This window comes from Diabrotica undecimpunctata, chromosome 4 (genome assembly GCF_040954645.1).
Source record: "Diabrotica undecimpunctata isolate CICGRU chromosome 4, icDiaUnde3, whole genome shotgun sequence".
Lineage (NCBI taxonomy): Eukaryota > Metazoa > Arthropoda > Insecta > Coleoptera > Chrysomelidae > Diabrotica > Diabrotica undecimpunctata.
The window spans coordinates 16,218,391-16,234,423 of record NC_092806.1 but is presented as its reverse complement, the minus strand read 5'-3'; the positions used below and the strand labels follow the sequence as shown (position 1 = coordinate 16,234,423).

The window sequence follows — 16,033 nt, the reverse complement described above, 5'->3', positions numbered from 1 at the left end:
TTTTCCTAGTTTTTTTATTTCTTTTTGAGAATTTATCTGTTTAGCTACTTCTATCTTGGGTGTAGAGTTTTCCTTGATTTCCGTCGCAGTGATTTACTCTTGAGTCTTGCGATTAGTCTAACTGGCAGCTGGAAGAGGTGATATTTCGGCTACTATGAAGGAACTTGATATGGACCTGGCATATATACACTTATCAACTAGGAACATCTTTGTTATGCAAAGAATCATCACTTGATTTTTTCTTGATTCTAAGATTAGGTTTAGCTACATTTGGATCGTCTGGAGCATCGGGTATATCAGTAGTCTCTGCTGGAGCAAATAAATAATCGGGAAAAACCTCTGCGTTTAGTGGACATATTCTGTTGAAATACAACCTTAGTTGGTTACAATAAGTGTTTAAGGGTCCATAAACGCACATCAAGCACCATCAAGTACCCTGTGGGTGCAATGAGGCGGAAAGCAAAATAATATAACACCATTAGATTTCACATATTCCATCACTTCGAGGCCCTTATGACTATCATGTCCATCTATAAATAATAAACCTTTTTCTCAGTTGGCCTTACAAACTTGATGAAACGCTTCGTCCATTGAATGAAAACTTTAGAATTCATCCACTGATTTTTTTGGATTTCCTGTGGAAAATAATCCTGGTGGCACGAAAGCCACGGCAGCATTCATATAACATACCACTGTTAAATGTTGACCTCGTTCTGCGCTTGACAAAACTCCGACCAAAAATCTTACCGTTTTGCAAGGATAGTGAATAACCTGGATTCGTTCATGTTCCACATTTTATGTGGTTCAAAATTATTATCTCTTATTACATTTGTCAATTTTTCGCAGCATAATCAAATTTGTACTTCATTAAAAGACCTTACACTTGCAGCTAACATTGATTCAGGTACTTTTAGGGAAATTGGGGATCCCCAAATCCTCTTAATCAATCCCAGCCTACCATTTTGGTTTGATGCTAAAATCTAAGAGGGATAGTTTTTGCCTCTGCTACTTCGTAAGGCAATCTTTTGACTGCAGCTATTGTCATATCAAAAAACCTGCTTTCTAAATCCTTCATCATTATCATCATCCAGCCTTCATTTATCACTTCTACTGCTGGACATAGGCCTCCCTTAATCTCCTTCATTATTTGCGATTTTATGCTCTTTGTTACCAATTTTTGGTGATACGCCTGATGTAGTCAGCCCAACGTGTAGGTAGTTTCCTCTAGTTTGTCTGCACTTAACCTCTAATGTGTAATTTTGATCGTTTATATGATTCATGCATTCTCGCTACATGGCCTGCCCTATTCCATTTTAGTTCCGCTATGCATTCCACAACATTAGCAATACTCGTCCTTCTTCGCAAATCTTCGTTTCTTATTCGGTCCCGCAACGTCACCCCCAGCATAGACCGTTCCACTCAGAGTCAGAGTCATAGTTTCCGCCCCATAGGTTATGGTAATACGCATATTGGTCAAATACTTTTCTTTTGAGGCCAATTGGTACGTTGACCCTAAGTGTGTCTTGCAGTTTTCCAAAGGTTGCCCACGCTAAAGTAATTCGTATTTGGATATCGCATGTTTAGTTATCCCTGCTGATTCTTATTTCATGACCCAAATACGTATATTTCTCCACCAGTTCTACCACTTTGTTTTGAATAGTTAAATGGTTATTGGGGACCATATTTGTCATAAACTTAGTTTTGGTCAAGTTCATTCTGAGGACCACCTTCGAACATGCAAAGTCCAATAATTCATTTAACATATCTGTGGCTTCTTCTAAATTATCTGTGATAAGGACCATGTCATCTGCGAAACGGAGATGGTTAAGATTTTCGCCGTCTATTTTTACTCCTCTGTGGTCCCAATTGACTATCTTAAAGGCATACTCTAATGACGTTATAAATAATTTTGGTGCCAATGTATCTCCTTACCTTATCCCACGTTTTATGTTTATTGGTAGGGTTTTATCGTGTATCTTAACTACACCTTACACTTAAAGTACACTTAAAGATCACTACAGCTATGTTCAATCCTGTTGTTATTCATTACTTCTATAAGGCTGTCTATTTCAATCGTGTCGAATGCTTTATGAAAATCTATGAAAGTGAGGACAAGAGGTTTATTGTATTCTATAGATTTTTCAATGAGCGTCTTTACTATATGGATGTGATCATTGGTACCATAATTTGATCGGAATCCTGCCTGCTCTCTCGGTTGGTAGAAATCAATTTTTTTTTTCAATCTTGATGTCACTAACCTAGTGAAGAGTTTGTATTTGTGGTTCAACAGGCTAATAGGTCTATAACTTTCTAGGTCCGTTCTATCTCCTTTTTTATGCAAAAGTATGGCTAAGTATACCATTGTTCCACTCTTTGGACACCTCTCTTTGCGGCAAACATATATTAAACAGTTTCCTTAATTGATTTAATAGCATATCTTCTTCATTTACTGTTTGTTCTACTCTGTGGGCTTTTTTTTTATAATAGACAACTTATTTCTGTATATTTTATTTATTACAAAACAAACTAAAACTAATACATAATTATCTCTAAAGCCATAAGACCAGTCTGTCGACTGTCAATCTCTGTCCTTTTCTTTCACTCCCGGGCTTCTTCTTCTATTTGACATGTCACTATTAAAGTTAAGGTAGGTTTGCAAATATTAAGATAGATTTAAAACTTAACACAACATAACATTTACGATAGCTTCTATTATAATTCCACCTCTCCTGGGGCTTTGCTATTTTCATTTTTAATATTTTTTTTCTCGGACAGCTAATATGGTATGCTTCATTTCATTATTATCCCAGGCTTGCCTTGAAAATTTACGTGTATACCGTCCCATATCTATAAAAAAATGAACGAATAATTATGAATCTAGAAGTTTGAACTGAGATCCATGTGAGCTGGCAGTCCATGCCATTTCAGACCGACGATTAATACCCATATTTATATTAGAATATCTCATTTGAATTTTTAAAACTATTTTAGAAACAAAAAGTCAAATGTTATAACTAGCGGGCTGCTGAATATACCGATCCCACTAAACTTACCTCACTATTATTTAGTTTTAAAATTAGATTTTCATTAAACACTAATAAATGAGTTTATGCAGCGAGGTAATGATACTCACAGAAGAAATATCACGTGTTTTCCTCACCAAGTAGCCTAAAGTGAAGCCATATATATTAAAAATCTAAGAATCCATCTCACCCAGTATGCCGTCTTAGGCATACTTCCCCCACAAACTTCTACTTCGTATAGAAGCCCCTATGGGGAATAATCAGGCTTCATAAAGAGTGTTTGCTCCAATTGTTTAATAATATACAGTGTGAATTGTGAATTTAGACTGAACTAGAAAAAAATCAAGTCCGATTTTAAAAAATTACTTCGTTTTTATAGAATTACCTATTATAATTGAATTTCCCATATAATTGTAAATCACGTTGACCGCTTTAGCATTGTAATCACATATGTAAATATTTCATCGTTATGCCCGTTTTATCTTATAGTCAAACGTATCGACAATGGCGGATAGACGCCCGCCGGAAGGTCTACAGATAATATTTAAAGAACTAGAGTTAGAATTATTGTTCAATTCAATTTTTCATTTCATTTTATTTCATTTTTTTCTTTTGAAAGTATTTTGCTTGACCCTCGATAATAAAACTGAAAAGACTCTGTTTTTAGATTATTCCTACCTGTTCTAACACTTGTTTATGATTTCTATAATTGGGATTTATATTATTCAAACATCTAAATTACTTACTTTGACCCGCCACAATCGGACTTCTTGCTCGTAAACGCCTACAGTGCCATTCGATACCGAATAAGCGAATCTATTCTCTGGTAAAGCCAATAAATTCGTCACCACCTCTGTCTCTACGTGTTCTGCCAACATTCGATCCTTATCAAATATACGGATGTTGAAATCTTCTGAGCTAACAACCAGCTGAAATAAACAGTGATTACATTTTGTAGTGACGACCTATGTCGAACAATTAACTAACTTGTATTTAACTTCCGAATGGTGCAAATATTTTACACCCGAAGTGAAATTTATCTTTGAATATTTGATGTTGAAGAAAATTTTAGTATCATAAACCGATTTCTTTATTTATATAAAACAGAAAAAGTATCACAATAATCGCAAAAAGTACATATTGTGCAGGGCCGATAATTTTTGAGACCCAAAATATTGTATCAGGACGTACGTTTTCCCATTTTTCTCTATTTTTAATGCATATGTTACTTCTTTATTAGATATCATTGGAGCGCAGTCCGTTTCTTATGTTATTTTTAGTCCTAAAAGAGATCTTATATAGATTCCCGTAATATTTCATGTTTTCTATGACCACTATTAGCTGCACGTTGCCGTTTGTTAGTCTGTATTCGTATATTTTTCTGTAGCTTCCGGTGATTCTTCTGATCTTTAATGGAAGTATAATAAATCTGATGTTCGTTAAAGTTAATTTATCCTTGCTTTTTTGATATATGTGTTAAAGTCCTAACACAGCTAATCAATCTTCTTCATCTTCATGTGCCGAGCTCGATTATCGAGCGTTGGCTATAGTAATTTTGTTGACGGCAGCTCGGAAAAGAGATGCAGAGGATCTGTTAAACCAATCTCTCAGGTTTCTAAGCCATGACGTTCTTCTTCGACCTGGCCCTCTTCTTCCGTCTACCTTGCCTTGTATTATTAAATGGAGTATATTATATCTCCCTGGGTGGCGCATAACATGGCCAAAATATTCAAGTTTGCGATATTTAACTGTTTTGACGACTTCCGCAACTTTTCCCATCCGATACAAAACAACTTCGTTACGAACTCTATCCACCCAACTTATTCGTACGATTCTCCGATACACCCAGATTTCAAAGGCTTCCAGTTTCTTGAGAAGTGTATCCGTCAAAGTCCAACCTTCGACACCATACAAAAGAGTAGAGAACACATAACATCTCACTAATCTAATTTTCAGACTTAAAGTAATATTGTTTCCACATAACAGTTTCTTCATCTTAAAGAATGCAGCTCTGGCCTTCTCTATCCGTATTCTAATTTGTTTGCTCATGTCCCAGTTCTCATTTATATTACAACCAAGGTAAGTGATACTGTTAGTTCTCTCCAGTTGTTTACCATAAGCTGTTACCACTTCCGGTTGTATTCAATTATAATCAATCCTAATCAAGAATTATTTATTCTTTATATTACAATTATTAATTTAAAATACGAAAAGATATCATGTTTGCGTCCAATATAACTCGTCTCAAATTAAAACCAGTCCTAAATTTCCGTTTTTTCAAACTTTCTCCTTTTTCGTATTCGTACCATATTGCTTTCGATAGAAACAGGTATGGATGTTCACTTAGAAGTGTGTCAATGGGTTTTATGGCTTTTGAAATCCTTATTTAAAAGGTAATAAATCTTTCAGTTTTATTTATACATTTTCGTCGTAAATATTTATGACAAAAAATGGTTTATTGCTGAAATTATGTCAAGAAATAAGTTACTTTATAAAAATTCGTTAAAAGTTCGTTATTAGCCATTTAAACTGGCCGTGTGTTTTTTTCTAATAAATTGTTGGATTTAAGCGAAAATTTACATTACGTTTCTTAAACACAGTAGTGTAATTACAGTTACTTTGCAACTTATCGGTGTTCTTTGAAAAAATCCCTTTATAGATAGCAGAAAAATTACGAATAAAATTTATTTTAGTTAAACACGTTTTGTAACAAAGTAATTCTGTAATTGTACTACATAAAATTGTACTACGTACCATTCGCTGTTATATATTTTCAATATTATTATATGGAGCTGAGAATTGGACATTAAAAAAATGCAATTTAAAAAGAATCGAGGCTTTCGAACTCTGGTTATACCGCAGAGTATTAAAAATATCATGGACTGATAGAATTACAAATAAAGAAGTACTGGAGAGGGTTGGTAAAGAAACAGAACTAATTACTACTATACAAATCAGAAAACTGGAATACCTAGGCCACGTGATGAGCGGACCAAAATATGAAATTTCGAGACTCATAATACAGAAAAAGATTCAAGGAAGAAGATCTGTTGGCAACTTATGGTTGAAGAATCTACTTGATTGGTATCAATGCAGATCGATTGATTTGTTTGGAGCAGCAAGTTCAAAAATAAAATAGCCATTATGATTGCCAACCTCCGTAGGGAGACGGCACTCTAAGAAGAAGACTACATAAAAGAAAGTGCTTGAAAATCATCAAATATTTTTTATGTGCTACCAATTCCACTTAGAAATTGTTTCGACGAAAGATTCTTCAATCCAAGTCTTCATATTCGGCCAGTTCGATCCTCTGGCTCACTACTTATGTCGTAGAAAAGACACAGTTCACAACAATATGTTGTCCTCTTCTTGTTAGGGGGTATAAAATTGTTTAGCTCTAGATTTTGTTTTAACAAATTTTATCTAATTTCTGTATCTGCTAATAACAAAAATAAAGTCTCCTTGATTTATATTGAACCCTATTATTAACTGCATCAGCAAGAGATATCTTTGTATTATGTTTTCTTATAAAGGAAGATCTTAAAATGAAAAACGATTTTTGTTATAATTAAGCTTTATACTTTAATTGTAATACCTCATTCTGACCGTCTTGATTATAATCCATAAAAATAAGGGAGGTTGCAATATCTCCCACAGCTGTCCAGAATATTTCGGTCCCTTGGTTATTGTAACCGTGTACCGAAGAATTTCCTCCGACCATTATGACATTTTTGATATCTTTAAAAGATCCTACAGCAATAGATTTGACTCCATCAGGACATTCTTTATATAATACGTCTTTGTTGTCGTGGACGTGGTATGCTAAGATATGTGTGCTGGTACCTAAAAATAAGTTTTTAAAAGAATATTATGTATTTAAGACATTAATTTCAAGCAAACCTAAAATAAATAACAGATTACCTATTAGTAATATATCTTTTTCATCATCAGGTAGAATCACCCCAACCGTTAGACAAGTAATTGTCTGGTTAATATTTAGGTTAGCAATTTCTTTATTAGATTCTGACCAAAATACTCTTCCAGTTGTAGAATTATTTCTTCTATGAGGGCTATGAATCAAAACCTAAAATAAACATTACGTGAAATGTGGCTATTACGGTAATTATATGTATTAAATTTATATAAATATTATATAAGGCTCTTGAACTCCTAAGTGGAGCATAAAGCTTCAGTGAAAACGCGCCTTCCTTGGGGATTCCACTCTGGGACAATCTTTGCAATACTGTAATTATTTTTTCTGAGTGTGTGACCAATCCAATCTCACTTTCTGGACTTTATTTGATGTTCTTCACTTTATTGTTCGGTCAGGTGTAGTGGATGGTTTCTGATGACGTTAGGCCAGAAAATACAAACAATTCGTCGTAGACATTTATTAATAAAGACTTGCAGTTTATCTGTAAGGGTTTTTGTCACTTTCCAGGTTTCACATCCGTAGAGTAGAACAGAGATGACATTTGACTGGAATATGCGGATCTTTGTCCTTTAAGTATACTCGTCAGATCTCCAAACAGGGTTCATCATGCTGAAAGCTTGTTGAGCTTTTTGTATCCTCATACGACTATCGTCCCCTGTACCTCCGTTTTCTGTTATAACACTTCCAAAATACGTAAAGTTTTCCACATTTTCAATCTGCATGTTGTTGATAGTAAATAGCGTGTTGTTTCTTGCATTTACTCTGATGAATTTGGTTTTACTAATATTGATTTTCCCCAAGGGAAAAGAAAAAGAGGTCGCCCAGTACAAACTTGGAGAAGATCCATCATGGACGAGATAAGAGGCCAAGGAAAGTCTTGGAATGAGGTGAAGGCCTTAGCGCAAAATAGAACCCGATGGCGCGTTTTCACTGAAGCTCTATGCTCCACTTAGGAGTTTAAGAACCTTATATATATATATATATATATATATATATATATATATATATATATATATATATATATATATTGATTTTCAAACCTATTTTATTGGCTTTAGTCGAAAGTGTTTCAAATTGATCAGCCACATCTTGGAACCTTTGTCCTAACAGGCAGATATCGTCGGCGTATTCTAGATCGCTTAGGCGTGTGTTAACGTCCATTGTATCCCTCTTGTGTCGGAGTCTAGTTTGGAGAGAACATAGTCTATAGCTATGTTAAAAAGAAACGGAGAAAGCATGCATCCCTGTCTGACTCCAGTAAGTATGTCAAATTCGTGGATTCTGTGTGTCACGCTGAATTTCGCCTGAGGGTACAGTGACTTTATAATGAAAATTATTTTATGCAGGATGTTTCTTAGCTTTAAAATTTTCCATAAAGCAGCGTGAGATAAGCTGTCAAAGGCACGTTAAAAGGTCAACAAAAACCATGTATAAGGGTGTGTTTCATTCAACCGATTGTTCTATTGTTACCTTCACAGTACTAATATGGTCTATTCAGGAGGATTCTGGTCTAAAGCCTGCTTGGCCAGCTCGAAATTCAATCTTGTTTGTTAATCTTTTAAGTATGATGGTCGTGAAGATTTTATTTATTGCGGTAAGCAAGGTTATTGTTTGAAAGAAAAATATTACGTAGGATCCTGGGCCCAATAAGTAAAAACAACAACTGGCGAATTAGGTATAATAGAGAAATATACGAGCAATATAGCGAACCAACTCTAGCACAACATACTAAACTGCAGAGATTACGGTGGGCAGGGCACGTGGTCCGCATGCATGAGAATAGAATCCCCAGAAAATTATTAAATGCAAGAGTGCAGGGAAAAAGATCTGTTGGAAGACCTAAAAAGAGATGGGAAGACGAAGTTGATGAGGATGCCAGGAACTGCCTGGGAACGCGTTCATGGAAAAGAACAGCGGTAAATCGAGATGATTTGAGAAGCCTGTTGAAGGAGGCCAAGGCCCGATTTGGGCTGTAGCGCTATTGGATGGATGGAAGCAAGGTTATTCCTCTCCAATTTTTGCACAGTGCGAGGTTGCCTTTTTTGGAAGCTTAATGATGTTACCCCTTTTCCAGCCTGCTGGAATGCGGCTTGTTTCCCACACCTCTCGGATTATGGGGAGCAAAAGTTCAGCAGTTCGTTAAATTTAGCCCTCTGAAAAGTCCTATAAGAATAGAATGAAGAAGAAGTAAAAATTTGTCAGAACGAAGAGTACCAGAACAAAGCTAACTATGAAATTGCACGTGCAATATACAGAGTGAATCAAAAGTCTTGAAGCACCTAATTATCTTTTAAATGGATGATCCGTCTTGTACAAAAATAAGGATACGCCGATTTTTCAATATGAAGATTTAAAATTTGAAGTTTGTAACGTTGCCAGATTTATCATTTGTCTGATATAATTAGTCACTTTGGTTTTTTAAATACAACATTCTATATAGTGTACCTTTATTGAAATCTCCACTTCAGTACCACTTCGACTGTATACGATACTTTTGATTTTATATAGTCAGGAATATCTTAAAAAGATACAACAAAAACCTAGAAACGCAAAATCATCTCCATATTTTTTATTCAAATTATGTATACAACTAAATTTGAACATAATAATTAATAGTTTACTACATTGCTAAATGTCTACCTAAGCAAGTCTTCAAAATGTCCTCCGTTGTTAATTTGACAGCATCCTAAACGATGGTAGAATGCGTCTATTAGAATTCTGTTTCTCTGCAAATTAATATGAAATTAACGATAATCATTTGCCTTAGATCTGCAAGACTTGCTGGTTTAGTTTTTTAAATTCTACCATTCAAGTATCCTTAATAAAAATAATCTTTAGGATTCAAATCGGGCGAACGAGGAGGGCGTTCAATAGTAATTAATCAATTACACTATCTTCCTGGAAATATCTGATCTAAATAACGCTATATAACATTTATACCAAAATGAGCAGGAGCTCCATCCTGCTGAAACCATATCTTATTAAAATTGGCCCCAAACTCACCACCTCATTCTAATTCTTGCAACAACTGGATTTTGTAGAGTTTGAATAAATTACTATGTAATACACGTGAGAGTGAAGAATAAATTACTATGTTATACACGCTTTACTATTTTTTGTAGCCCCCATCTTTATTGTAGAGCTTTTAAAAATGCATAAAACAATTGTCGCTTTAGTTATTAATACAATTAATTTATTTTACAAAACTTATTAATAAATGTCAAGCTATTGTTAGTTTTATGAATTAATCTCAAAATTACAGCATTATAAAATATATTCACTGAATTCCTTTAAAACTATTTGGCACTGAGAAGTTTTATTTATTCAAGACCTTCGTGGCTAGATAAAATAGCAACTGTTTAATATGGTTGAACTCGTATTGAAGTGAGGATTCCACAATATACAGAGAGTTGTATTTCAAAAACCAAAGTGACTAACGATATCAGAAAAATGGTAAATCTGGCAACACTGTAAGTATCACATTAATGATCTACATATTGCATAATAGGCGTATTCCGGTTTTTGTACAATTTCGACCATCTATTTACGAGATAGTTAGGCGTTTCCAGACATTTGTTTCACTCTGTATACAGAGTTATTAATTAAGAATGTGCAATCTCTGAGTTGCCGATTCTAGACCTCAAAATATGATGATTCTGTCCACTATGCCTCATACAAATATTCCTGGTTTCCGAGATACCAAGTGTTTAAATATGGATTTTAATTTTCGCAATAATTTTGTATATTTTCACAATTTGTATTTAAAAATTATAAATTGGCATGAGGATTGCTAATTTAGACTCTATTTTAGCATCGGAATTAGAGGATACTAATTACACTTGTTTGTGTTTAGTAAATCAAAGCAAATTTTGTTTGGGTGAACTATGGGTAAAATAATAGAAAAATATAAGGAAGCGTTAAATTCTACAAAAAAAGTTATTTTGATTCATGTAATTCAATCAGTTATCTAGTTTTTGCCTCTAAAAAGTCCAATGAATTTTAATTTTACATTAAAAAATTTTATTCTCTAAATGTGTAACATTAAAAAATTACAGTAATTAAAGTAAAAAAACTAAAAAATTCAAGGCCAATCCATTGATGCGGAATAGCCGAATTTCTAAAGAATAATGTGGTGTGCTGCCCCGTCGTGCAAAACCACAAGTTATGTTTTAAGGACAGATATATCCTCTAGTAATTTTTGTAAATGTTCTTGAAGATAATCTAAATACAGAAGAATCTTTAAATTGGTTGGAAGGATTTAAGGGAAGAAGTTCAGAAAGACCTATTAAGTTAGCACACATTATACACTACACTAAATGTTAACCTTAAAGTCGTGTTGAAAATGGGTTTCCCTCTTAATATGACGATTTTCAAAATCTCACAAATTACCATTTTTTCAATTATAGATTCCTCCTCTGCTAAATGCCTCATCAATAAAAATAATTGTATCCAGAACACCTGGGTTAATATTTACTTATTTTGTAAAAATTGAGCAAATTGTAGACGCGCAAGTACATCTTAAGGTAGTAAATTCTGAACAGAAGTGGAATGATATGGATGCAGTTTTTTTCTCTTCAATATTTTAAAAACAGACGATTGGCTTATCCCTGTTGCCAGACTTAATCGGCGAGTACTGAATTCTGGATTCTTTGCAACACGAATTAAAATTGTTGTTTTGTTTTTGTAGATCCGTGTTGACTTTTAGGACTTAAAGACCCCGTCCCATCTAGGCAGTTGTACAGATTTCGAAACAGTTTGTAATTAGGTTGCCTTCGATTTGGGTATAATTATGAATATGTTCGTCAATAGAGAGGTTTGCACAGAAAGAAGAAATCCTGGCTGAGAAACTTGAGAGAATGGTTTCAAATACCAGAAGCTGCGAACATAATACATGCGGCACAAAACAGAGAAAACTATCGTTTGATGGTCGCCAACCTTCGGTAGAAGACGGCACATAAAGAAGTTCGTCAATACTTAAATCAACTGTTTTCGCATCAACGGATTGGCCACCATTGGAAGTGATTACTTGCATCCAGAATATATCTCGAACGATATCCCGAACGGAGTAAGCCAAACGCAAGAGCTTTTGAAAAATTAATGGATCGTTTTGTTCGCACGGGTTCTGTTTGATATGAAATAAATGAGAGAACCAAAACTGTTCTAAGTGAAGAAAAGGAATATGATGTACTGATAACTACTAGTGAAGATCTCCACATCAGCACTTATCAACGCAGACTAGCTTTTTGTCAATGGTCCCAGCAGCAAGTGCAAAGAGACCGATTTTTTTCGATTATGTGCTTTTTGGAGATGGGGCTACATTTCACAAAAATGGAATGTTGAATCGGCATAATTTTCATTACTATGTATCAAACAATCCCTATTGTGTTAATACTCATAGTCAAACTAGGTGGTACATAAATATTTGGGGTGGTATTGTTGGCCATTATGTGATTGGCCCACTTTTTTATGACGGTCGTATGAATGGTGCCATATATCTGGATTTTCTAAATAATCATTTGCCAATACTACTGTAGAATGTACCGCTTAATATTCGACAACGAATGAGGTTTTTACACGACGGTCCTCAAGTTCACCATACTGCTCCTATTCACAATCATCGAAATAATAACTTTCCTGGGAGGTGTATAGGCAGAGGAGCACTAACTGTTTGGCCACCGCGATCACCGGAATTCTCCAAAATTGATTTTTTCATGTGGAGCTATATAAAAGACCTTGTATACCAAAAGCCTCCAACATCGCCAGATGATATGAAAAATAGAATCATAGAAGCTTTTAATAAAATTGACTTACAAATGTGGCGTGGTCATTTGAATATCGGTCACAAACTTGTATAGACCTTGAAGGTGGACATCTTGAACATTTACTTTAGACTTATTTCCTTAATATCACAGTAATTGTTACATTCATTACATATTATTAAGATTTATATTTTTTGTTAGTTCTTTATTGAATAAAAATAATTTTGTTATATTATCACTCAATACTCAATATCGGAAGCGATAAAGATAGGAGGCTCAGTACTGATAACCAAAATTCAAAAGCTCTTTAATCTATGAGTATGGAATCAAAATATCCCACCAAAGTAGAATAATTCAATAACTGTACTCTTACACAAGAAGGGAGATATAGCAGATCTGCAAGATACAGACCTTAACCATCTTTATAAATTATACACCCGAATAATAACGAACAGATTAGAGACAAAGCTGGATTTTTATCAACCTCGGAAACAAGCCGGTTTCCGTCCTAATTACGGCACAAACGATCACCTGCAGTGCCTAAAAACCCTGATAGAAAAAACTAACGAATATAACCGTCCCTTGGCATTGATATTTGTAGACTTTAAAAAGGCGTTTGATACAGTGGAATTACCGTCCATCTTAAGAGCACTACAAGATTGCAGGGTCGACCACAGATATTGTAATATAGTTAAAAATATATATGAAAAGGCCACAACAACCATAAGTCTACATTCAGCAACTAATAAAATAAAGATAAAAAGGGGAGTCAGGCAAGGTGATACCATGTCACCAAAGCTGTTCATTACCGTTCTTGAGTATGCATTTAAAAGACTAACATGGCAACAGAAAGGAATATCCATCGATGGAGAAAGCTTAAACCATCTACGTTTTGCGGACGATATCGTGCTTCTGTCACATAATCTGGGAGAGATCAAAGACATGCTCCAAGAACTGAATTACATACTACAAGAAACTGGGCTGGAGATAAATTTCGAGAAAACCAAAATGATGACCAATATGGTTCCCAGCGAAGAGATACAGATCAATAACAACAAGGTAGAATTAATCGATAAATACACATACTTGGGTCATAAAATCAGAATAACCAGAGACAACCAAACCTGCGAGCTAAATAGACGAATCACGTTGGGATGGGCAGCATATGGAAGGATGAGAGACATTTTTAAAACAAATACCCCAATTCACCTGAAAAGGAAGGCATTTAACCAATGCATCTTGACCTACGGAGCAGAGACCCTAACTTTAACGAAAGCTACTGCCGAAAAACTGAGGGTAACACAAAGGCGAATGGAGAGATCAATGCTGGGCCTGACCTTGAAAGATCGCGTGAGAAATGAGGAGATACGCCGACGAACTGGCGTAGACGATATTATACTGTGAATCAATAAACAAAAGTGGAGGAGGGCTGGACATGTTGCTAGAATGAAAGACGGAAGATGGACGAAGAGATTATTGGAGTGGAAACCAAGAGCTGACAAGCGAAGTCGAGGCAGACCACCCACCCGATGGACCGACGACCTAAGGAGAATAGAAACAAACTGGATTGCAGCAGCTAGAGATAGAGAGAACTGGAGACGTTTGGAGGAGGCCTATATCCAACAATGGATGTGAAAATGGGGCTGGATGATGATGATGATGACTCAATACTTATTTTTACTTACAAAAATTGAATGTAGTCCCGAAATTTTGAAGAAAGATAAACTTTTTATATACATGGTTTTGATTTCATAGGGATTTCGAAACAAAAATGGTCATAACTTGTTAAATACTCTGTATAGTAATACTATAAGAATAATAATTATGAAAAGAATACAAATTTGAAAAAATATATAGGGTGTCCCATTTAAAAAATGGTATGTTTGCTATACCAGGTAGTTATTAATCACGCTATAGAATTCCACTAATTTTTCAAATATGGAGAATATTATTGCCTACAGTTATATAATCGACCTATGTCGTACTAAAAACTCACCCTGTATATTCAGTATTAAAATAATAAACTAAAATATTTGTGATATACATTCTATAAACCAAAATATGTTTAGTGTGATGTTGCCATTTAAATATTAACAAAAAATTAATTTCATTCTACAAAAATACAAAAGCATGGTGTTTTCCTTAATTTACCTTATCAGTAGTTGTTGCAGCTGTAATGCAGGGATGTGTCCCGTCATATTTACCAATCGTTACAAGACCAGGAACTATCTTGTAATTAAGTTCTAAAGTAAATACAGGCCTTACAATTTTATCCATTTCTAAAAAAAAACTAACCTGTTGTCGAAAATTTTTCGTGCGTTGGGGCCCTATTGTATACGATACAAACAGAACGTAGGCAAGGTAATATCGATCAAACCGCAAATAAGACAAACCACATGTTTTAGAACGTGTAACTGTTTTTCATTGATGCAATGACAGTTTCTTCAAACATTTTTATTGGGCATAATATCATATTCACATTTTTACATATTACGTCGCCGCATACATTTGTTTTGAAACGATGTACACTGCTTCCACTAAAGGACTAATGGCTTAATATATGATAAAATATTCTGTGTATGAAATGATCCTCATTTTTCACGAGTACGAAATTTTGTAGCATGAGTTGCAAACCACTACAACACTTCTAGACTAGGCGGGATCTGTAGAAATTCAGACCATAATGGACATTTTCCATAGGAAGCTATTTTTTGCTGGAATCCCTTCAGGATGTGCCCAATATCGATAATCTCGATATGCGCCAGTCGCAAACCCTGTGCTAAGTTTTTTATTTAACAAAATCTGAAAACAATTGAAAATTTCTCATTTTTTTGCTCTTATTTTCGTTTATAATTCGGAAAATATTGATCCTAGAGAAAAAATTATAAGAAGATAAAAGTTTCGTTAATCAATTTTACACAATATTTCTTTAGCTAGAAATTGAAAATTTAATGTTTATTGGTGAAAAAATGGCAATAATTGGAAAAAAAGTACAAAAAAATGAAGTTAATCCTTTAAATGTTTTCAACTTTCTAAACTTGACTTACAAGCTCCATATTCCGCCTAGAAAAACTTTTTAATATGTTTAAAACGTGTGCTAAATTTTGTTAAGATCGGTCGAATAGGTTTTGCATAATAATTTTGCAATCCAGCCTACTGGAAAAAAATCGCAAATTTTCAAATTTATAGTAGGCCCTAAATAAGGCCCTCAGATAGTTGCAAATTTTTTTACATATAAAAAAGGCTCAAACTTTGAAACGCTTTTTGTAAAATTCAAATCGGTTCAGTAGGAGAGCCTAGAAATTTTTTTTAAAGTT

General features: G+C 34.4%; 1 protein-coding gene across 1 annotated transcript in view; it reads right to left on the bottom strand.

The window, feature by feature from the left end:
• The window catches only part of LOC140439231 (BBSome complex member BBS2-like), a 49,439-nt gene extending 34,397 nt beyond the window's left edge, over positions 1–15,042 (bottom strand). The window contains exons 1-4 of the mRNA XM_072529018.1: positions 14,868–15,042; positions 6,945–7,107; positions 6,619–6,866; positions 3,770–3,952 (exon numbers count right to left, since the gene is read on the bottom strand). Coding sequence (XP_072385119.1) covers positions 3,770–3,952; positions 6,619–6,866; positions 6,945–7,107; positions 14,868–14,993 — 720 coding nt within the window. The 5' untranslated portion in view covers positions 14,994–15,042. The remainder of the gene's footprint in view (positions 1–3,769; positions 3,953–6,618; positions 6,867–6,944; positions 7,108–14,867) is intronic.
• Between the last annotated feature and the right edge of the window lie 991 nt (positions 15,043–16,033).